The sequence below is a fragment of the Podarcis tiliguerta genome (assembly GCF_965153285.1).
Source record: "Podarcis tiliguerta genome assembly, chromosome: 10".
In the NCBI taxonomy this organism is placed as follows: Eukaryota; Metazoa; Chordata; class Lepidosauria; order Squamata; family Lacertidae; genus Podarcis; species Podarcis tiliguerta.
Genome location: NC_139543.1, coordinates 6,465,049 through 6,490,190, shown reverse-complemented (window position 1 = coordinate 6,490,190; position 25,142 = coordinate 6,465,049). Strand labels below are relative to the sequence as shown.

The 25,142-nt window shown below is 41.9% G+C and overlaps 1 protein-coding gene across 4 annotated transcripts in view; it reads left to right on the top strand.

Annotated features, from left to right (window-relative positions):
• Positions 1–25,142, top strand: part of RELN (reelin) — a 306,441-nt gene that overhangs the window by 140,757 nt on the left and 140,542 nt on the right. For 2 of the 4 annotated variants that reach the window (XM_083399199.1, XM_083399201.1), the window contains 4 exons: positions 7,512–7,608; positions 9,443–9,683; positions 19,226–19,371; positions 20,356–20,403. In XM_083399199.1, coding sequence (XP_083255325.1) covers positions 7,512–7,608; positions 9,443–9,683; positions 19,226–19,371; positions 20,356–20,403 — 532 coding nt within the window. The remainder of the gene's footprint in view (positions 1–7,511; positions 7,609–9,442; positions 9,684–19,225; positions 19,372–20,355; positions 20,404–25,142) is intronic. The other 2 variants (XM_083399200.1, XM_083399202.1) reach the window with 1 other exon arrangement.

Here is a 25,142-nt window from a genome sequence, read left to right as displayed (position 1 = left end):
TAAGCTTTTTCCACTGACTCCCACACAAAGACATTCATTCATGCCAAATTCCATAACAGAAAATGGCCCTGCAAGTGCTGTGGCTAATCTACAGCTACTTGTGTGGTAGAGCAACAATGTGGGGTACAGAATCAAGAATGAAAATCAGCCCAGCATCTGGAGACCAAGGGATAAATTTAGTCTTTTGTCAACATCACGTTGACATTTTGCCGAGCTCTTGAACAGCCAGAAGATTTGCCTGGCATGCCACTTACTGACAGTGGCTCATTGTCTAGGTCTTGGTAGAATGAGATTATGGCGGCATACCGACTGCTGTGGAAGAAGAGGTAGGCTGTTGATAAGGTTGTAGAGCATGCAAAAATCCTTGGGTCAAAGTCGCAGGTGAATAAAAGGATGAGGAGTGCAACAAGTAATGGAAGGCACAAGACAAAATGAGTAGGTATATGAGCTGGGGTAGCCCAGTGACCTCCCATAATGGCACATAACTCAGACTTAGGAACTAAAGCATTGTATGGGAATGAAAGGCACCAGAGGTCTCAAACCTGGACTTCTGGCAGCCAGGCTCCTAAGTAGGCCTGGCAGCACCACCAGGGGGTGAGCTCCCTTTGCTCTGTCCCAGCTCTTGCCAACCTAGCAGTTCGAAAGCACGCCAGTGCAATAGAAGCGGTTTAGTCATGCTGGCCGCATGACCACAAGCTGTCTGTGGACAAACGCTGGCTCCCTCAGTCTGAAAGTGAGAGGAGCGCTGCAACCCCATAGTCACCTTTTACTGGACTTAACCATCCATGGGCCCTTTACCTCCCCCCTCCCCCTTGCTAACTGGCTTAAAGGAGCTTTAGCTCCTTCATCTGACTAGCTCTCCCAGCGGCAACTAAGTAGTGAGCAGTAGGATATGTGTAGTTTGTTTGCTACTGCAAGATCATAGTGTATGTCTATACTTTTGCTCTAGCGTGTCTATGCCACTTTGAACATTTAGGGGAAAAGAGTAACGCAGTGAAGCCTTCAGAAATCTGCATTCCAGTTTAGGATACCAAGTTTCCTAAACTTGGTAGAAGCAGGTGCCATGATTGAATTAGTTGTTGTTGTTATGATAAATGCTGTATTATAACTGATTTTAAAGCAATAACTTGCCTTGCAATATTACATTGCAACAGCATTTCTTTTGTAGCTAATTTTTCTTGTAGCTATTTGATCAGGTCCCCCAAGCTAGGACTTAAATTGGCTCCCCCAAATCCCCTTATGGGGATCTCCTCACAAGCTATGGATCTTTTCCAAGGCTCTACCCTACAAAAACGTTCTGACAATCCAGGACATAATTATCATGCGACGCTCATATCTTCGCTATGGGAAAGGTGAAAACCTTACAGCTGTAGGCCAACTGAGTGAAGATTTCAGGCCAGGGAGCTCATACCGTCAGTTCTGGAAGATGACATGAAAATATTTGTGTAATATTGTGTAATATAATGATAGATAGATAGATAGATAGATAGATAGATAGATAGATAGATAGATACTGTAGATAGATGATAGATAGATACTGTAGATAGATGATAGATAAATGGTAGATAGATACTGTAGATAGATGATAGATAGATGATAGATAGATAGATAGATGATAGATAGATGATAGATAGATAGATAGATGATAGATAGATGATAGATAGATAGATAGATAGATAGATAGATAGATAGATAGATAGATGAGAGAGAGAGAGAGAGAGAGAGAGAGAGAGGGGTTATGAGGAAAAAGCTCCCAGCTCCATTAATCAGTGAACAACCTCATTCCACAGCAAGTACAATTTTAACAGGGGGGGAGTCAGCAGTGCAATGTGGAAGACAATTTGGTCTGGGTCAGTTTAAATAGCCTGGACTCACACCACTCACTATGCCAGAGGCAGAAGATGGGGCCGTGCCCTGAATGGTAGTGAGATAGAATCTGTAGCAATTATAGGTCAGGCTGCAGACTGTTTTCATTCTAAATAGTCACTATTCTCTGGGAAAAGGCTCATCAAACATTTATAATTTGGTTCAGATTGGTATTTAGCAGGAAGAGCCTGCTTTTTAATTTAACCATTTATCCATTTTACAAAACAGTTAACATTTAGCCCTTTGTGACATGGGAGGAGAAGGTGAAATCAAAGGCATAATAGTTTTTGTTGTTGAAAACCTGACCTAGTGTTTCTACAGATGGCATTAAAACTTGGGCATTTTGACAAATCTGATTTTTATTCCCTTTGTTGTTTTTTACAAATGTATAGGATATGCAAAGTGCTTGGATGATAATAATTGTTTATCATTGAATTCATATACTGTCTCAGTTGCAAACAAAATCCCAAACACAACCCTAGAGTTTTGAGGATTGGTACCTATTTGGAAACAATACATGGAATTAATTGTTAATGTGCCAGGAGAGCCTGAAACAAACATGCTATAAAATGACTAAAATGCCCCATAAAGACTTAGTGCTGCAGCACATAATTTAATAGCATGATGAGACTTGTCCAAGGACTAAAAGTCCCATCAGTTTGAGCTATAGCGCTGAGATGGTTGCTTCAACCTAGCTAACAGCTGCTCTGCACATTTCCTGTTTCATTCCTTAAGTATCCAAGTAAATGAGAGTAAAGAAGAATAGGAAATTACAGCTTTAATTCCCTGAAAGCTCATTCATTCACACCAACTACCTGGCATTAGTAACAGAAGCTATTATCGTAATGAAAAGTAGTTACTGAACTAACCAAATAAGCAGAAGCAGCCAACTAACATACATGCATTGATGACATTAGATAGAGTGGGGTGGTACCATATTCTATTTTTATCTCACTATTCAAACAATATGCAGTAGAATGTCTGTAATTTTGCATAGGCATGCTCTTATTTGTCTGGTTTCTGTCTGAAGACTTGTTTCTCTTGAAGAGTAGTACAAAGCCACCTCTTTTCCTTGTTCAGTCCATCGAATCACTTCCAGTGGTTCTTGGGTGATTCTCCAGAGGTTCAGACCACCACAGCCCATGGTAACAAACATAAAATTGCTCTTTTCACAGATGACATCCTGCTTATCTGAGTAAAACACCATTTGATACTGTGAACTGCTGGTAGTATATCTGCCTTTCATAAACATGGCATTGTCAACGGCTAGTCCCTCAGGCACCTACCAATAGAGTCTAATTAAGTGCCTCTGCTTGTTGTCCCAAAGGCATTCAAACACCTGGAAGTATAAAACTCATATAGTTCAGCTAAGAATCTACTCCATATGCAGCCTCTTTTGAGGAGCTCCCTAAGTGGCCATCATTTAATTTTGTACTTGCCTGAATAATCAGTGTAATAGAAAAGGATGTATTTCCTGGTTGTTGTCTGGTGTTATTTAACAGTGCATTTAAGTTGTGTTACTTGAACAGAGTAAGAAACAACTAGATTGGCTGAATGGCAATTTTTCATCAGTGAAGCAGAACCCAAGGCAAACTTAGTAAGTTTCCAGAATAGAATAGCTGTCAGCATGAAACTTTAGGCACATCTCTGGGGCCTTTTGCTCTTGTCAAGCCAAGATCTGACCTGGATAGGGAGCAAAGATTCAGTTTATCAAATCAGGGGAATAAGTGAGTGTGACAGCACAGATCATAGCCTGAACTGTGAGAGGGAGGGGAAGGAAGCAAACCAGCTCACCCACCTCTTCTTCTTTGGTCTCCACCATTGCCACCAAGTAGATATTTTTATTCACTGGTTGCCTCCACTAAACAGCCGTTTAACCTTTGGAATTTATACACTGAACCAGCCAACTCTCTGTAACAGTAGTGTGGTAAGGCAATTAGGCATGGGGTGAATAACAAGGACTCCATGTTAAACCAAAACAAATTTTGCCTTGACTAAAGGTATGGCAGCAGTTTAAACACATTCCCTATGATGGTTCACATTTACATGAAACCACTGAGTGGGGTCATCTGGAGTTTTGGAGTATGTTGTCAGCAGCATGCTGATGACACTCAGATCCATTTCTCCTTTGCATCTGCAGGTGAGGCAGTGGAAGTGCTAAACCATCTTCTTGTCTCAGTAATGAACTGGATAAGAGCCAACAAACTGAAGCTCAATGCAGATAAGACTGAGGGAACTGTTAGTGGGTGGCTCCCTAGACCAAATAGATGGGAAGTTGCCTATTCCCCTCTGAAGGAGCAGATACATAGCTTGATAGTATTCCTGGATCTATTGCTCTTTCTTGATGCTCAAGTGGCCTTGGTGGTGTGGAATGCCTTCTGTCAGCTTCGGCTGATGACATAATTGGAGGACTGCACAGGTATTCATGGGAACACGCAAACTGCCATTCTCATTCCCCCCCTGGAGCTGCCCTGGAACAGTATTCAAGAGCAGCAGAATGTAACTACTTCTACTTAGGGAGCCAACTTCATGCATTTATTCTGAACATTTTCTTAGGGCAGGTACCGTTCTACTATTTAACATAAACCAGTTTAAATAGGAACACCACTGAAATAAGATAAATCGTCATGGTTTAGAGTAGTACCCTCCAGCAGCCAGCAGCTCCAGCCAACATGGCCATTGGTCAGGAATGATGGGAGATGTAGTCCAGCAGCACCACAATGGATAACTCTGTGTGAGAGTATGGAATTCCTGTGCACTAGAAATGTAGAAAATGGCACAGATGATAGCCAGTAAAAATGATTGTTCCAACAGGTGGGTGAAAAATGTCATATAAATTATTTTTTTACTTCATTTGCTTTTTAATACTGTAAAGAGGAAAACAGTTGTGGCATTAAAAATAAACTTGTGGCAGTTGCTAGTCAGTTTATTTTCAAAAGCTTAATTGGAAGTGCAATGTATCCTTGTTTGTGCAACATTAATTAATCACAGCCCTTTTGCCTCTGTAGTCATACAAAGATGTTGGAGCATATTGTACATGTTTGTAAGAGTTTGAAAGTTTATTTTTAACATCATTAGCAATTAAAAAAAAATGGTGAAGTACAGGAGAGAAATGAGAAGGTGTTATCACAGATTCTGGTTTCTTTCCTGAAGTATATTTTTAGATCTACAAATAATTGAACTAATTAAGTGGGACATGTTTAACTTCTTTACTTGCGCCACCATTTTCACAACCACCCTAGCCAAACTTTTCCAAGCTGCCCCATAATTTCCAAAACGGGCACTTTTTTGAAGTGTACATATGAGGTAACTGACGCGTCACAAACAACAGAACACCCCTTGCAGCACAATTTACATTGCAGCTGTGACCATATGAGGAACTGCTGAAGCTAACTATTCAATGTATAGTGAAGAGCACAGTGTGAGGAATGTTTTCCATTAAAAGAGACCGTTCCACCTTCGCCTTCAGCACCTATGGAAGTTCAGTGCATATAGCGCTTTCACTTTTAAGGACTTCTTGAAAAGAAAACTAAGAAGATGTAGTCCTTCTGATTAATTTATTTCCCCGTGCCTTTGACTTCTCAGTTGTAATTTGAAATTAAAATCTGAACTCAGTACCTAACCCAGTGGCAGTACCTTAATCACTCTGCAAACATGATCTTGCTGCAGAGGTCGGGAGGAAACCCTGTTTGCTCACTTTTCCTAATCATGGTTTCTTCCTCTAGACCTGCATAACCTGCAGCCAACCTAGCCAGTAGCATCCCACCAGGTGGGAGCAAATCACAGTTCATGGCTGTTCCTAGTAGGCTGTCTTTGCCTCAGTGGCGTAGCATGGGTTGTCAGCACCCGGGGCAAGGCAAGTAATTTGCGCCCCCTAACCCGGGGCAAGGCAAGTAATTTGCGCCCCCCCCCCCCGCTGCACTGTCCCTCCCCCAGATAGTCTCTCGCTCTCTCTCTGCACCGCACCGCACGCCTGGCACCCTCCCCTCCACAGTGGGCGGCGACCCGGCGGCTCGGATCGGATTCGCACAGCCAGCACTGCAGTGAGAGTGAGTGAGTGAGCCAGGTAGGGGCAGAGAGCTGCGAGTGCGAGCGCGCTCCCCCCAGATGTTGCGCCCGGTGCGGCCGGCCCCCCTGCACCCCCATGCTACGCCACTGCTTTGCCTTGCTGAGTCAGAGTCACAAATTGTGCAGGCCCACCCCACTAAGCATTCCCGCAAAAGAAAAATGATGGGAATGCATCTTTGGAGCTAGGTTAACTGCTAATGGAAACTTAATTTTTTAATGGAGGGAAATATTCATGCCTGGTAGTGCATTGCTAAGCATGTGTGATCCCAGACCTTATGCGACCCTCAGCATGGTACTGCCAAAAGCCCCCACAGCACACAGGACCATGGCCATGACAGAAAAGTATTTTTCCTTCTATTGCCATCACAGTAGTGACGCCACCACCTTTTACCGCCGTCTCTGCCAGCCCCTTGGATGGCATATTAGCAGTGGGCAGGTGAAAGTGCCACTTTTGAGTGGGAGCCAAGCTTCATGGAAGAGTCATCAGCAAGAGTCGCTGTGGTTGTTATTTATCAAAATGCAGTGCCCCAGCAGATTCTATTCTGAAATAGATCTATAGGGTGGGTAGTAATATTAAAAGCGCCATAGATCTATTTCTTCAGTACACTTTGCTAGGAACCTCAACCCGCATACTCAGCTGCTAAGTTTATCCTCACATAGAACAGTGTGAAGCAACTTGTTTCAGATAACACCACAGACATGAGCGGAAGGGGAGAAAAGTGAAGGGAGAAAATAGCGTCTGAATGGTACAGCAATACTTTTCAAAACCCTAATCGCGAAGGCACCATTTGGATTTGACTTTAGGCAGAAAAATGTCTTGGGCTGGTACTGAATAGCAAAGCCATAAGGAATATATGCCCAGAGTATAACCTTAGAATGTGTTTAAGGATGACTTTTGTCCCCAGTGCATTGGTAGGAACAGAGGTCTGACGGTTTGCTGGGAAGAAAAGGCAAGACACGGCAATCTGTTTCAGCAGTGCCCGCTGCGTAAAGGATCTGCATCTCACTGCTGCTGTTTAAGATTTGCTTTTACTTAAATTTTGAGCAAAATGTTCAGGTTGTGCATCATTTTTATAGCTCGTAAGACAACCTTAAGTTTCAAAGGTAGAATCCATATCCAACACAGAGTTAATTCATTGCACCTAAGCCACGGTACTTCTGCAATAAGGAGCTTGGTTTCCTCTTGAAAAATCTCTTTATGTATATAGCAGCCTTTGAGTGTTTACCTTGGAAAGTGTGGCACATGGCATTTCGCTTTTGCTTTAGCATTACTTGTGTGTGCGTTTTGAGTAGGGGGTGTTTAGTAATTTATTACGGCTCCCCTTGGGAAATCTACTGCAGATTATGCCGCACTGCTGTGATTTATCAATTCCACATTATTTCTGACTCAGAGAGCAGGCATTAGTATGCGTTTTCCTTCAGCAACAGATCACAGCAAATTTAATCATCAATCAAAGAATTTTAAAATATAGAAAACTGATAATGGTGGCGAGTACTCAGTCAGAAGTGAATGTCTCAGAGGGATAATTGATTGCTTGACTGTGTTATAACACTTTTAATTTTATTGCTCTTCACAGGGTCAGGTTCATGTCGCTTTAGTTACTCAGATCCAAATATTATGGTGTCGTACTCCAAGAACAATTCTGCAGATTGGATTCAGCTGGAGAAAATTAGGTTTGTTACAAATATTTAGCATTCTTCACTTTCTTGCATTGCTTTAAAATGTGTGATATAATAATAATAAAAAATCTAAAATAAATAGGAAGTTGGTATTTTTTCAGTTTTTCAGTTTTGGGGATGGAGTCAAAGTCAATCAATATTTCTATTCTTCTATGAAACAAGCTGATTGTACAGTTTACTGGGAGTATGCAGTGCTTTGTCTTGTGATGGTACACACCAATACACAGTACTGACATCTTTTGTGTGTTTGTGTGCTAGCACTAGCAACATTTTTATCAAGAGATGCATACTGGTTCCTCATTTTTTTACCAAAAGAAAGCACTATTAATGTGACCCATGAACTAGACTTTGATCAAGGGAAAGGGGACTTCAGAAGGATAGAACCTTCACATGCACATAGCTATGTGCATAAACAGGCAATTATTCTGTGAAACATTCTGATTGCAGTAAACATTCACTGTACAGTTTAGTAGTGTGGCGCCATGAACTAAACTTCAGTCAATGGAAAGGGAGCCCCCGTACTATGCATATCTCTTGTCCGCACTTAGGCGTCCTAGATTCTGCACAGAGCTGCTGGTTTTGCAGTAATTGTCCTGCTTGCTTACTTGTGATTGGAGTGATAGGCATTTCCGGAACTTTATCTGAGGACTAGGTTAGAGATCCAGGAAGACTGCTGTGATTTGTGATAAAGCTCATACATAGGCTTGGCTATGAACACACCCTTATTCAAGGCCTTATACAAATAATATTTCCTTACTGTATAAGACTATCACGAGGTTTTATTCTCTCTGATGGTTTCTTCCATCAGATTCCCATAGAAAATTATTTTTTTATATATTGAAGATTAATTATGTTGCAAACTTCACCAGTTCTTTCTCCCCAATTTGAAGCCGTGCAGTTGGAGATCCAAAATAATTAAATGGCAAAAATGGAAATTGAAACCTCTGCTGCCATGTTTACCAAGCTCTATGTTCTATCAAAGGACAGGGAAGATGTATGGGTTTGGCATTGTCTTTTCATGGCTGTTTTATTACATTCTGAAAGTACTGGCGGTTTACATTTTAGCACCGCTTTTAATCTCAGCAAGGGCAGTAATTTTCAGCATGGCAGCTAGCTGCTTCAAATAGGACAGAAGACATAAAGCAATATATAGTTTCAATGGCCTGTCTTGTGATAAAGTTGCATCAACACTTCTTAAAATTACATGTTTTTAAAAGAAAATAGCTTTGGCTACAGCAGCACGAAGAGTTATAAAATGTTTGCTTTCCCTGTAACACATGCTTTTATTTAATCTAAAAATCCTGTGAAGCAAATATTGTATTATGGTAAATGTTTTATGCGTTTCAAGAGTGTAACAAGAAAAATAGATATATATATATATTTCTTTTTACTCTTCTTTAGGCACAAAATCTTTGAATGCATCCATTAGCTCAATCCATTAGTAGATGTCTCATTGAAATGAATGACACTTACTGTCCCACCAATGAGACAGTTATTCTCCTGTAGAACTCTAATTCATTTCAATGGAAGATGCACAAGAAGTTGTATAGTGCTTATGGGCACAGTACAGTTCAAAAGAAATAGTTGTGCTTTTGCACATTTTCAGTGCATTTCCATGGGGACTTGACCCATTGTTTCATATCAATAAGCTAAATACTGGATTATCATCTTAAACAAGTGTAATGTCAGTACATGGTATAATTTGAGGAAATGCACTTTAATATTACTGCCTTGTTGATGAGATGCAACACACTGTAAATGATTGAGTTGTTTGATTATAAAGTATAAATAGTTTTAATATATATGTGTGTATCTCAATATCCTACAGAGCTCCTTCCAACGTCAGCACAATCATTCATATTCTATACCTTCCACAAGAAGCCAAAGGAGAAAATATTCAGTTTCAGTGGAAACAAGAATATGTTCATGCTGGCGATGTCTATGAGGCCTGCTGGGCATTGGACAATATTCTGATAATAAATGCAGCCCACAGACAAATTGTTTTGGAAGATAATCTTGATCCTGTGGACACAGGCAACTGGCTGTTTTTCCCTGGAGCCACTATTAAGGTTTGCTAAATTTTGGTTTTAATTTGCTAATGTTTCAGTACATACAATGTTGGATCCTCAGTGCAGCGGGCTGACTAACACACTCTTTTTTTGAATGAGATACAAGAGAAGGGATATATATATATATATATATATATATATATATATATATCCCTCTAATTATTTCATGTTGTCAGATAATTTCCCCGCCCCCATGACAATGCCAAATCTCTTGATATTTTATGTACTTGAGCTGTCATGTCAAAGGTCATCCAGCAGAAAATGTCTCGATGGTATCTGTTTAGCAAAACAGAGCTGAAATGAATACTGGTCTTATTCCTTTGTGTTTTGCAGCCATCCTCCCACACCGCATAAGAATAAGGCTGTTAATTACAGTTTTTTCCATTGCATAACCATTTCGTTTTCATCACTCTTCCTGGGATTTTATTTATATTTCCTTGCTTATTTACATACCTACTAACTCCATTTAACATTTCATGCTTTCAGTAGTGGAGTACAAACAAGGTAGCTAACAAAATAAATTAAAATAGAAATTATAAAGCATTATAGTGTAAATCACATTTACAAAGATTAGAACATAGCAAACAACAGCATTCTTTTGGGCGGGGGCATACTAAGTAGTATCCAGCAACATAGCATCCAAAAGCATATTTGAAACTTCCAGGGTTTAAAACTACTAGTTGGAAGACTGGGTGAGGCAGGGCCCGGGCAAGGCAGGTAGAGTATGAGTTCCATAACTGCATCACTCCAACTCTTGATTTCACCCACCTTGCTTCTGCAAGAGGGGGAACACAGAGCAGGGTCTCAGATGTTGGCTGGAGCACACAAGTAGGTTCAGGGGTGCCAATGGGATTTCCTGGGCCCAGTACACTGCATATGGATTGGACCCTCTGCATCCTTCACCCACACAATCTACAGGCAAGAACTGCTGCTTATGACCTTTGGTCCCCACTCTGCACTCAGTTCTCACCTGTGATTTCTAGATGTTCTCAGCATCCAACAGCACCCACACCCCGGGAATGGCTTCAACTAGATGGCTAAACCAGGCGAGGGTAGTCAATGGGTCTCAAACCCTTGGTGAGCTAGGGACTTCCCCTGCATGCGAAGACAGGCTCCAGCGGATTGAGTGGTCCCACTTCAAACCTTGGCTTGTTCTGGTGACCTTAGTTGCAAGGAGCTTGTTCATAGCTTAGCTTATTATTTTATTTTATTTATTATATAAATTGTATATACTGCTTGATTAGAAGGGGGGACGGACCTCAAAACAGCTTGCAAAGATTATGATATGACCAATTCCAGCTGTAGTCTTTCATGTTGTGATATATACGGTACTTAGTTGTGCATTCAAAACAACAATAACCAGGTCTTATCAAGGTTAATAACTGATATTGGTAATATTCTTGGCATATTTGGAGGAAACAGATATGGCCTGTAGTAAAGTGTAGCTAGTGAAGTGTAGTAAAATGTGGTAGTAAATACGGAACTTTTTGAGGTGGGGGATACTTCACAAGCATAGTATATTGCTGTAAGAAGAATTTAAAGCAGTGCAAATCGTTGGAAATATTTAGCATATGAAATTTTGAAAGCCAGGTATAATATTTTTACTGTATTGAACGTATTTCGGTTAAACAAAATAAAAGGAAAAGATCAGAAAGGAAACAAAGAGTACATTAAAAATACAAAATAAAAGAAGAAGAAAGCCTATTATGCTAAGCTTGCTTGTTTCTATTTGGTTCAATGCTTTCATAATATCTTCTATTTTTAAAAAATCTTTTTTATTTTACTTTATAATGGCTATTAGGCATGATAGTTATGTTTTCCGTCCGCTGTCAGAGGCAATATGCCTCTGGATGACAGTTGCTGGGAATCACAAGTGGGAAGAGTGCTGTTACGCCCTGCTTGGGGCCTTCCTATGGGCGACCGTTTGGCCACTGTGAGACCTGGATGGAGAACTAGGTGGGCCATGATCCGCTCCAGCAGGCTCTCCTTCTGCCCCTATTTTACATCCCTTCATTTTCTTTCCATCTCTGGTGAGGCCTATGCAGCTATACTGAGATCCCATAGCAGAATATAAATGTAAAGCATGCAGAGCTTAGCTTAGCTTAGTTGAATTGCTCTTGTTTAGCAGTTGCATGCAACTTATGGGTGAAGCTTAACAGCAAAAGTGGGTGAATTAGAGATTAGATATGTACTAAAAGTACCATAAAATGCTTGTCAAAACTCATTTTTCAAAAACAACAGAATAAAAAGGATACATATGCCAGATAGGATAGTGGATTAGTTTACTAACCTTTCATCTCCCTAAGCCTGCATGCGGTTTTAGAGGATAAATTGTGTTTGTCAATCTAATCCCCATCTGACATTTGGCCACATTACACCTGGTACAGTATGGAGCTTGGCTCTGGGCATTTAACAGAATTTCATATAGATATTTCACTCCGGCATTTTTTCCTCTAACACTATGGCTTTAAAGGGCATGCTGATCCTGCCCTTTAAACCAGAGCTGGGAAAATCCACAGAGAAACTTGGGCCTATTAAGCAGGTATGTCTGAAGCAGCTGCACAGAACATGCCTTGACAAGGATGAGGGCGTGAGAAACAGCTGCTATTTTTAATGTGGTTGAGGAGCACTGGCTGCTGGGAAGGCGGGTGGAGTGGGTAGAAACAAGAGAAATATTTGAGAACATAGTGGTGTGTTGTTGTTGTTTTAAAAAAATGTATCCCATAATTATTCTGGTTTACAAAAACACATCCTCATGTCAACAGAAGGTATGGCGCTCAAGGCATGGCCTGCATAGACAACATTTGCATCAGAAATCTGGAAATAGAGAGAAGACAATTTAATTAGGGCCAACTTATTTGTTCTTGCTGAAGGTGAAAGTGGAGGAGGCGATAGGGACGCAAGCAGACAGAAAGGCAGGCCTTGTATAAGCCATTGCTGCCTCTTCCACATGGCTCACACAAGCCTTAGAAGGCCCCAGATGTGGATTCTCACCATACTTCCAGTCCACCACGCAAACATGTTCTTGCCCAGACTGCTTTTGGAGCTAGAAAGTTGCATTCCTTGATTACACGCCACGTTTCAAGATAGTGTGTTCTGTGTTGTCATATCTCTTTGTTTCCTGTGATGGGATGAAGAGCTGCTTGTGTGTAAATTGCAATCCCTCAGAGTTTGAACAGCTTCTCAAACCTCTGCCTGTGACGGAGCCCCTCCAGCATGGCTGCGTCAGTCGCTAGCAGAATCCGAAAGTGGTTGCTTTCGGAAACGTTTCCAACATAAAAGCTCCTTAACGGAAACACGTCTTCTGGCCTCTCTGCGTGACAGTTTCCGGCGAGGAACGGGTGTCCCTATAGGAGGTTCTGAGACATCCCCACTATTTTCACTGGAAGCATCTCTGAGCCATTCCTCCGACTCTCCTTCCCTTGACATGCCTGTTCGCCCCCTACTGGTTCCTTCTTCCGGTGTTACGTCTCCCTTTACCTCAGAGAGCCTTGGCACCTCCGGTGCTGCCGATGGCAGTTCCCTGACATTTCCCAAGCCAAAGACTTAATGCTACGTTATTCTTAACTCTTTGTGAAAATTGATCTTAGTTTATTAGGTTGTGTCAGGGAACTGCCATCAGTGTCCGAGGGAGAGAGCAAGCTCCGAAGGGATCCCAGAGAGTGTCCCGGGAGTGGGAGGGGCAGCCCATCTTCTGGGTGAGAGAATCAGCGTAGCTCCAGTGGAGAAGGGGGGGAGATGGGGGAATCGACGAGGCGGTCCCATGACTCCTTGCCTGGGACCAGCGGGGAGAGTCCTCCACTGCCCATGCCCTCCTTGCGCAGAAGGCTTCCGCGCAGGGAGAGTAGGTGGAGACTGGGCGTCAAAGAACTTCTTTGCTGGAAGAAGTTTAAGAAACGCCCACTGACGGATTCTGCCAGCGATTGAGACAGTCATGGGCGAGTGGCTGCCCGGACAGGAAAGGTTCACTCAGGCAACCCAGCCAGAGGTTGGGACAAGCTTACGCACGAGCAACCCCTAGAAACATTACAGGTTGCAATAAGTAAAGTTATCGTTCCTTAATTGCCTCAGCCAAATGTTATCAGTGTTATTTTTCTGGTGGGGCTGAGCACATGCAAAGTTTTTTAAAAAAGTACTGGGGAAATTAACCTAGAGTAGCTGCAGGAAGAAATAAGTAGTAAGACTGCAGAGAACCAGTGAAACTCAATTGCTGCAAGACCTAGGAGAGCTCCCAGGCATAGCAGGAACTAGATCTGAATGAAACCCAGATTTTTGGGGGGGGGGGGGAATGTGCAAAAGAGATGAAGCAGAAGGGGCAATCTTCCCCACTTCTTATCTGCAAATGCTCTCCTTGATTGGTTTGGTTTGTGTGTTTTTGATTTTTAAAGTGTTATTAATTATTAATAATTCATACAAGCAATATAAAAGTTATATTATCACAGCCATCTAAAGAATCTTCTGAGCTCCCCCCCCCCCCAGCCAGGTAAAAGCCTAGCAGTAAGCCTGGCTTTGTAGCAAGGGAAATGAGAGGGGGTATTTTCTGTGGGAAATTAACAAGCACAAGAAGGGTTAAACTTTAAAGTTGACTCGAGATTCTGGCTCTAAGTCATTATCAGGGAGATCACAAAAGGTTTCTAATGCTTGAATTTCAATGGTAACCTGCAGTAGGAAATGTACAGTGGAAAATTAACTGTGGTTAATCTTAACTATGGTTAATGGACGCGGGTGGCGTTGTGGTCTAAACCACTGAGCCTAGGGCTTGCCGATCGGAAGGTCGGCGGTTCGAATCCCCACAACGGGGTGAGCTCCAATTGTTTAGTCCCTGCTCCTGCCAACCTAGCAGTTCGAAAGCATGTCAAAGTGCAAGTAGATAAATAGGTACTGCTCCAGCAGGAAGGTAAATGGCGTTTCCATGCGCTGCTCTGGTTTTGCCAGAAGCGGCTTAGTTATGCTGGCCACATGACCTGGAAAAATTGTCTGAGGACAAACATCGGCTCCCTCGGCCAGTAAAGCAAGATGAGCGCCGCAACCCTGAGTCGTTCGTAACTGGACTTAACTGTCAGGGGTCCTTTACCTTTACCTTTAATCTTAACTATGGTTAATGGAAGCCACAGTTTAGGGTTTTTGGATGATGCACGAAACTGTAGTTAATCTAAAACAGAGGTGGAAGTTTCCATTCTCCTTATGACCATGCTGAAGACTTTCCATTGAATGTGGTTAAGCCATGTGACAACACACATTTATATATCAAGCATCTATGTGGAACAGGCATCACACAGATATCTCAAGGGGCCTCCATGTGATGGTCGTGTATCAGAGTGGGGAAATGACCAGTTGTAGCTGTCAGTGTATATAGCTAGTTTTTGTATCTAGGGTTAAATCTTATAGAAATCTAGCATGTAAGAAGTGATTAAAATCTTGTTTTACTTCATGCAGAGTAGTTTTTAATCCTAGCTGGGTGTTTCTTTTAATTATGGAAAGAGATTCATCCTGAATCACCTCATACTCAAATCCATGTAACCACTTAATTCTGAATAACAGCAATTAGACTGTTAAGTATGTTGCTGTGCATAGATTTGAGTTTATGATCATTGGATCCTTCCATCAATCTGCTATCAGATTTAAAATCTAAAAATTCCAGTCACTAGCATAACTCATTCCCAGCAAGAAACAATATCTAATTTATGACTCTGCAGACAGTGCCATTTTAATTAATTTTCTCCATCCTAATTTTTCTTTCCTTTCCTCCTCATATCTAATCTGTTTGCATTGCGTATACTTTAATTAAAAAACAACAACACACCCTCTCCTCTCTAAGGAGCAATCTGAAGTGGCAAAAATAATCACTTAAAATATTACAGCCATTTTTTAAAAAACTGGCTGCTGTTGAAACACTGCGGTTTCAGTTTGCCTACAAATGGTAGTTTGCTCTTGGAAAAACAGCAACCTTCTTTTCCAGCTGGGTGGGCTAAGTGACAACCCCTTAATGGGGGAAATGGATGACTCTCCACTCATGTAAAGGTGCAAGCATGATGGGCAGATTTCTCTCCATCTGCCACCAGCCCTTTGCAAGCTGGCATCGCCCAAATGCCTGATATACTCATTCCAGTGTAACCAGAGTCGCCAAAAAATAAATTGCGAGGCTACAGCTGTCTGAAAGAATCATCATGTCCATTAGGCCACTGAGAGTTATTAGGAAGAGGTACATCAGTGTTCATCTTTGATTTTTATTTTTTTTTAAGCCTAATTAAATGTTGGTAGAGGAGACAGCAAATGTTTTGAAAGCCCAGAGGTGAAGTCACTAACCCGGGAGCATCCTCAGGAAGATGCAGCCCACAAATGAAGCTCAAAATCTATTAGACTGAGGAATTTAGCACGGATGTTTCCTGTTGATGCATCTCCAACTGGCAAAGCTGCATCACTTAGTTACACTGCGTTCTGCTTGTCAAGCAATGAGAGACTATATAGCCAAGGGAAAGAGGTGGGGGGGAGAATCAGGCTTATTGATTTACAGTTATAAGCATAAAAGAGCCGGGAAAAGAGAGAGAGATTTCAAACCTTAGATGTATTGCACTTTATTCATCTGTAATGAGAGTTTTGGCCTGAAAAGGGCAAAGCAGTACATTCTACCAGTTTCACTACCCTTCTTTATTTTGATGAAAATTTAATGTGTCCCCTTGGCGCTGTTTCCATTCCTCTGCGTTTGTAAGATGGCCCTTTGAGTTGGAAGAACTGTATGATCAGCAGCCTGTTTTGAAGACTACTCTGGGATGCCTCGTGACCTTGATCAAGTCACTTTGTTTCTGCTCTGTCCTGCATTCCTGTGCCTGTCCAGACACAGTTTTGGTCCCATGGCTGGACCCAGTGGTGTAGCGTGGGGGGTACGGGGGGGCCGGGCGCACCGGGCGCAACATCTGGGGGGCGCGCTCGCACTTGCAGCTCTCTGCCCCTACCTGGCTCACTCACTCTAGGGGGCGCAAATTACTTACCTTGCCCCGGGTGCTGACAACCCACGCTACACCACTGGCTGGACCAGTTCGCACAGACATTCAGCCCATGGGCAGCTTCAGTTTTCAGTGATCCTGTGCAACATGCAAAAGCCATACCACCATACCCTTAACTAATCAAACATTTGCTGATGTCAAACTTAGCGTGGATTGGCTTTTGTTACCCAATCAGGGCTGCAGCTTTTCAAGTAAGGGTGTGTTCACATTACTGCTTGCTGCAGGTCCGGTGTGCTCCCGTCACAGGTTTCATTACGGCAGGTGACATTAGCCACAATTCATTTGTATCCTGTTGCTTTGCGTGCTGAGGTCCCCCAAAACGCCCTTCCCCAATAACTCACACATCACACGTGAATTTTTGTTTAAGGTTTTTGGTATAATTTTGGCCACAACTTTATTAACATACAAATTGTGAGTGGTTGCTTAGGCATTGGTTAAGACTATCTGTCCCCCCCCCCCCCGCCTGGGGACAGCACTGACTCCCGGATTCCAGCGGAAGCCAGTGTGGAGGAACAAGATCAGCTGCGGCACAGACCCTCAGCTTCTCCCCGCATGCTCCTAGGGGCTTACACGACCCAAACCCAATTCCAGGGGTTTGAACGAAAGGATGGTAAGCCCCTGAATTCCTTTAACGGAATTCCCGTGCAGCAGCAGCATTGGAGGGGCAGGCACAGCCAATCCATACCCCTCCACCAACCAATTTAAACCAATGCCTAACCGCCAACCTTACAAGTTGTGACGATTTGCTACGCAGTAGGCAAAACCCAAAGGGCACACACTAATCAGCCAATCGGGAAAATTCCTACCAGGCCCCCGCATCAATGCGAACGACCCCTAGACAGGCATAGCAAGGTCAAAGCGCAAGCCCAGACAAGGGAGGGCGGGCGGGTGATCCGATGTCCACAGCGAAAGAGAAAGTAGCTTGCTGTGGACCCTGCTTAAATACCCTCTGATCCCACCCCTAAATTGGCAACATCAAATTTGCCCCAGCAACAGCATCCACCAACAGGCCCATTAATACCAACCTGCCTGTTTACCACAGGGTGTTTTGGCCGTCCCCATCCGCAACACATGCTCTCCTTTATTGAGAACACGCTTTTCAAGAAACATTCATCTTGAATGCACTTTCCCTCAAACCAGCTTCCATCCAATTTGAATACAGAAGCAGCCATTGCACAGTGGAAGAAATCAGTGGATGACGATATCGCCACTCCTGCTTGGATGTGAAGAGCAGTGAGAGAAAGCGACTTGCAAACTCAGCAGGGGAAAACAAAATTGAAGCATTTCAAGCCGCAAAAGTAGACTTAGCCTAAGGGGGAGGAAACCCACAAAGGTCCGTGGGGATTTATGCCATTTACTTTTGAGGAATTAGGACTGGGATGCTGAGGTACACCACAAAATACATTTATCTGTAGGTTTATTCATTTATCTGATTTTTTAAAATTTCCTTTATTGTGTCCAACTGGTCAGGGATATTGCTTCCCTTCTTGTTCCAGCAGCTTATTGATGTTGTTAGTCAACTTCAACATGGAAAACAACATAGGATGTTTGCAAAAGTCACTAAGGAAAGTCGTGTGAAATTGTCCTTTATTTGTATAATTAAAACAAGTGTATGACATTTGATTTTTTGTATTTTCTTTGCTTGTTTGTGTTTTCCTCTGCTTGCATTACATTCCTTTGGCCTACCACAACTAACATTTACAGCAACCTCCTGATCACTACTGATAAAACAGTTTGCAAAACAGGCAAACAAAATTACATGATATTATCTTTACCTATATCCTGTTCTGTCGGATTTTTCTGAGATTCAAAGCAAACTGATTAATCGACTGTTTCCCAGAGGATTTTCCACCATTGTTTTCCATTTGTGATGTCAACCAGTATATTATCTGCATTTTTAATTCACAAGGAAGGACTTTCCCTATCTGAATTTGCATGCTCTGCTGGCAAAACTTGGATTTCTTTCTGACTGTATCTCAAATGAGACAGGATTCTTGGTTTGGGGATAAGTGTGGATTGAGTATTCAGATACTTAGACAGCTCAACTTCAGACTGAGGGTACAAGTTTCATGCATTGTGCATGTGTAACCTTGACATGGTATTGCTGAGCCCCATTGAGATGATCATAGAGGCTTAAGAGCAAAACCCAGGTTCACTTCAAAGCATTTGTTTAGAAGGGCATCATGATGTTGTCACCTAGAGCTTGTGGTTTAACATTTTATTTACTGTGCTACAGAACCATTTGTATTTGACATATATATAGATATTAAATGTTACCACTTTTAGCAATGTTGCAGATAGGGAAAAGTATTGTTGGAAGCAGCCCTACAAGTTGACTGAATACTGACACTAATTTATAAATTATTCAAGATACATACAGAAGAATTAAGTGCACATTTTCTCTTTCTTTCACTTTTTGGTTTAGCTTCTGTAATCAGCCAGTTGCTAAATAATTTAATGGCTTTCTCAGAGTTGTCGAAAGCTGCTGTTACAAAACCGATTTAATACATACCTCCTGCATGCTCCTTTTATCTGCAGCATAGCTGTCAGTCAGATGGGAATGCAGTTTATTTCCATGGAACAGAAGGCAGTGAGTTGAATTTTGCCACAACGCGAGATGTCGATCTTTCTACGGAAGATGCCCAGGAACAGTGGGCAGAAGAGTTTGAGAGCCAGCCCAAAGGGTGAGTGTTCACTACCCTACAGAAGTATAAGGATGCATGTGGCATTACTCTCGGGTTGGGGGAAAAGCAAGAAGCTTCAGCTGAGAAGCACTTTTTCTTGCTTTTGGCAACATATGTCTATATTGATAAAATACTGTCAGGAAAGTGCCCCCCCCCCTAAATTTTAGAGATGAATAAGTCAAGAAGGGTCAGTGGCTCCAGAATGATATATTGAGTTGTTTAAAATGTCTCACTTTTCTGTGGCAAAATCACTGCTATCATGACCAAAACTCTAACACTCAGTATTAACTGACAGTGAATCTTGAAGAAACATCTTGAGATAATTCTGCAACTAAGTACCTAGAAAGCATCTCTCATTTTGCAACCCATATACCACTGGAATTATATATGTACTTCATGTATTTATGCTCATTCCCATTGTTGTTTATGGGACTAACACCACAAATCTTAATTTTTTTCCACGTGGAAGTAAATTTCACTGAAGCAAGCAGAGATTACTTTTAAAAAATAGGATTAAGGTGTAGAGTGTTGCCTTGGTGGTTTGTGGATTGCAGTTCAGCTTCACCGTGACATATGAAATACATACTATAACAATGGTGGCTAGCATTTAACTTTCCTCCAGATTTCAGATTATGATGGTAGTGGTGATGATAAAGACACAATTTTGGCTGATTATAGCCCGTTTTGAATATTTAATTGGGGAACCAAGTAAGATTTTCATGGGTCTATGAATGCCTCACATTTAAAATGAAATATTCTAATTAAGCTACAAGCTGGCCTCTTCTCCTTTTGTGCCATCTCTATCAACTGTAGACCATAAGCCTTCTCTGGGCAGGGCTCATGCTGTCTATATAAGGGAAGGTGCCTAGAATATTATTGAGCTGGTATCAGTATTCATTATTAAGAATCATTGCCATCCACCCCTTATTCACACATACATGATGAATACTTTAATTCTGTGATCACATGCTGTTTTTTCCACAGGATCCCTGCCTCATTCAATGCACAGGATGGACGTTGTTCAGAGAATGGGTAGCTATTCAGTATTTTTTCCTATCCTCTTCATTCTTTCTCTGGCGCTTCCAGGCTTCGTGTTTCCTTTATCTCACGAGGCAGTGATCCTGTTGGCTAACAACTGGATGTGATCATCTTAGTCAAAGACTGTGACTGTACAATAGCAAAATCAACTCAGTTCGGAATCTACTTCATGCCATAGTCTAATATTTAGGGAATTTAATTCTGATGAGAAAACCCTCTAGATATGTTGGGTGTATAATTAAAGGATAGATGGTCTGGGTGAAGCAATATGAGAGCTGGAGGGACACAAACATTTTTAGACCCAAGATGGTACAGAGGAGAAAAGACGAGCTCATTGCAAGAGCCAGACTTGGAGTTCTAAACAAAAGGGAAAATGTCAATGTGAATCAGCTTTTCCTCAAGAAAGCTGCAAATACCAAATGCTGTCTGAAGGTACCTATGTCTAAAAGTGTGTTTTAGCGTACCCCCCCTCAAAAAAAACCTTCCACCCTGACTTCATTCAGTGCCTTCAACATTTCTTGTGTGTTCCTCACTCTGATTCGACTTCGTAATGTTGCCATGTAGCCTTGTCATGAGAGAGCAGGAGCAGTGTTTCATATCCTCACTTTGGTGTCCTTGAGGAAACAGCATCATGCTGTGTAAGTGCTGCTGCTGCTGCTGCTACCCAGGCCATGTGAACAGGTGGCTACTGTGAAAAGGACAGGTGTGGTCCCCAAAGCCTTTGTTTGAGCCAGAAAAAGTTCTCAAACCAACTTTCAACCTAACCATATTTTTTTCTCCTCCCTTTGTTGACCACACAATTTGACTTGTGTTGTGCAATTCTCCTATGCCCTGGCCTACATTTTAGAGTAAATCAAGCAGTAACTATAGTCGCTGGTCCTCTCTTCAGATTTGTTGTTTTTCCTGCTTCTTCAAACTCTGACCCTAGTTGTTTTCCTGTCATTTTTCACTACCTGACCTGATTTGCACTTCTGCCTGCAAAGTGTCTCTGCTCACATATTCCCTAGCTCTCTGTTGTTTGTATCATTTCACTCTTTCATTCAGCACCTTTTATAGCTTCTTTCTCATTTATCTGTTCCCCCGCTGCTATTTGCCCACAATTAAATACAAACTGCATTTCCTATGTATATCATTCCCTCTCAAGACAATTCACCGTTTCTTGTTCAGTGGTAGCGTTTCTGTTCCTTTAAATTTCTTTTGCTTTAGTCCCTTTAAAATTTCACCTCTATTTCCACCTCTATTCCTGGTCACTTTAATTATGGTGATGGTCTCAGGGCAGTGACATTCTGGCAGCCACCTATGGTATTATGACCCTCACCAGCTCATTGCATTACAGATCCATTCTGTCCCACATTTCAAAAGATCGTCTCAATATTTACATGCTCCTCTTTCCCGAAACACCTTCTGGCAGTGCTCCAGGAACTAACTTGAAGCTGAAAATGAGAAAGACAATAATGCTGAATTCAAAGGAAAAGTGCATAAGGGTAGGCTGACATTAGTGCACTAATGAAAGAAATACAGGAACTGTTTGGCAGGCCATTGAAGTTTCAGGTCTTCCAAAAAAGATTCTTCAGGTTTTAAAACAAACTTATTGAACGACAAAGTATGGTTTTGTCAGGTACATAAGTCCTTAAATTTTCAAGAGTGGTTGTGTGCCTTTTGCACTTAGAAATCAGACACACATCCTTAGACATTATCTTGCTAGTGCATTTCCAGATTCTCTTGTGGTTCTTCCCAGACTATCTAAGCGAAAAGTGGGTTGCCTTTATGACATTGTTCACAACCACATACATCTCCAGGAGTCAACAACTGGTGGCAAGTAAGCAGCAAGTCCTTGATGAGTATGTCTCAATGGTCCCTACCAGGCACAGCCCTTTTGCAGGGAATGGGGCCGTGCATATCTTTGATTAGAACTCATCATTTCAGAACTGCTATTCGGCCATTTCTGGAATTGTGTGAAATAGCTTCTTAAACAATGGCTAGCATGCGCACTGTAATTCTCTAGGCTTCAGCCCCGCTCTCCTGGGTCTCTATTTCTCTGTAGGAGCAGATATATGTTGACTAGTGCGTCCATATATAAATATACACAAAATATCAGTGCAGTGCTTGCCTCCTATCCCACAATAACTTGTTACCTGTGCATAAAGTAGACGTTGTAGGAAGTTTTTGAACTATGGCTATTCTGTAACTAGGACAACCAGCTTCGTGGTCTGATTAAAAATCCTTACATTTTTAAAAGAAGGAAACTGTTATGACTTGCTCACTGATATCATTGCCTTAGAAGCCAGTGTATGACAGGCTATTGCGGAATAAATGAGTGCAATATAAAGGAGATTCAATACATAGCCTTCAACAGTGTGTAATGGGCCTGAAGAGTGTGCTCCAGCAGTTATCCTTGGTGTGAGAATAGGTATATTGCAAACACACAAGAGTGCTCCTATTTTCTCTCTGTGAAATATTGGAGGCTATGCATTATGTGTTGCTTGCTCTGTGACTGTCTGAGATGCCAAACACCAGTTAGGAATTGCATGCTGGTTTGTCTTGTGAACTTTTAAACTTTCCCTGCAGCCCAGTAATGTTCTCAAGCTTTAGGCACAATGAAGTAACTGAAATTAACCAGTTATTGAAAATCCAGATAAATGCCAGTACCAATTAACCCCTTTTTAATTGCAGAATATACCCCTAATAAGTGGATCTTTTGTGAATGCTGTTCCAATTAAACATCAGCCCCTGCCACTCATTATCATTAGTCTAAATTGGTTCCCTGGGAGTTATCCCAATAAAGTAACAACCCTGATTAAGTAAATCCACTTCACCACCTCTTAGGCACCTTGCCTTGGAAGAGCCCACAATTACAGGCATGCAAACATTTGTAATCCCACCTTGAGAAACTAGTTTGGACTGTATTTAAATTGTACCAGCAATTTTGTGAAGAAAAGAAATTACATAATTACAGTCTGATTAGAATGTCCTGTGTAAGGAACTATCTGCACTGATAATAATGATTTGCACTGATACTTAATTTTTTTTATTAAATAGATGTATTATGAGGTACATCTTGAACGCTAAGCATTGAAAAATATTTGATACAACTTGTACCAAATGCATGTACTTTATACAATGTGGATTAACATTAGCATGGTTCAAGATGTGTTATCAGTGTAACTGCAGCTAAATAAAAAAGATCCTGCTGTGGATCAGGCCAGTGGCCCATATGGTCCAGCATCCTGTTCTCACAACCAGATGCCTATGAGAATCCAGTAAATGGATTTTACATTTTGTGCATGATCCCCACATATACAAACAACTGGGTGCATGCTTTAACTTTTTCTGATAGATCATTGCTCAGTGGTGGCAGAGGCATTTTTGTGTTGAAAGTGGAGCCCAACTGGTGGCTCCAGCTATTCCTCCATGCCTCTCAATGCTGATAGCTTCCGTGTGCTGCATGGTGGAACCAGCCCTGTTCTTGCTCCTAAAAATATGCAGAACCCGCTTTTTGAAGGTTCTTTGTAGTTCCAGGAGGTTCTTGAAGGTATGGGTGCATGTCCTAGATGAGTGGTGAGTAGACTTTAGACACGTGGAATCTACTGTTCGGGGCCAAAAAAGTATACCTTCAAAACATTATTATTGTCTTTCTCTCTAACCCCCAAGAGGCCTTCATAAAACGTTACTGCATTTTCTGCTGTTGCTTTCCAAGGAAACTTCTACAATGTCTGAAGCTCTCAATGTCCTTCAGATGAAGGAAGATGATGTCCTCAAATGGAAGCCTTCTGGGAGGCACCGATCTAAGACTTTTAGATATAACAGATATAACAATTCTGTTGCTGTTAGTATTTATCATTATCAGTCTGAAGAGAACATGGGGAAAACTTCTCTAGGCAACCTATGCTTTGGTTACCCTTGAGAACCCAGATGATGTGGGTGTTATCTCTCCCAGGAACACAGGACAGTGAGCCTTTCTGAAATATGCTGCTTGCACTTTCGCCAATCAGATCCAGGGAGCCTTCTGTGAGCCCCTCCTTTTGTTTGTCACTGATCCACGAGCTGCTTATCAGCTACAGAGTGAATCGTAGATAAACATCTGCTCCATTGCCTTGTGTAATCAGATTCCCCTCTGTGCATCTTGTGCAGCAATAAGGGGGCTCACCCATTTGGTGTGATGTGGGTGTTGGCTTGTGAGGCCCCACATTGCTTTTCACAAGTACCTGTGGGAGGTCCATGCCTGATTTCTCCTTCCAGCATGATCCCAAAGAGACTGAAATGGAAACTGCAACTGAAAAGGCAGTTAAAGATGAAGAATTGCAAGGCGAATGGGCTGCATCTGTACGTTAATTCACTACTTCTCCACAGCCTGAGGTGGCTGAAACTTCTGAAGGGATACAATTGCCCTCTGTGCCAATACAAAAATTCCCAGTTAAATAATTGCAGCGCAGCTTTCCACTGAAGACTGGTCTACACTGCTCAGGCATCTCAAGAATACAGTTTATTTGAATGTGTGTGTGTGTGTGTGTGTGTGTGTGTGGTGCTCTCTCAATGCTGTTATATTATACTAGGTAAAGGGTCAATCAAGACTGACAAAGAGGGTGGACAGCTCTGATCCTTCCCTCAATTCTGCTCCTTGGTGGCAGTTAAAATGCCTATTCCGTCATTTCTGTTTGCTTATTCTAAACCTTTTCATCCATCACTGAGGCCATTGCCAAGAGTGGGGCAAGCAGCTTGATCAGGAGAATACA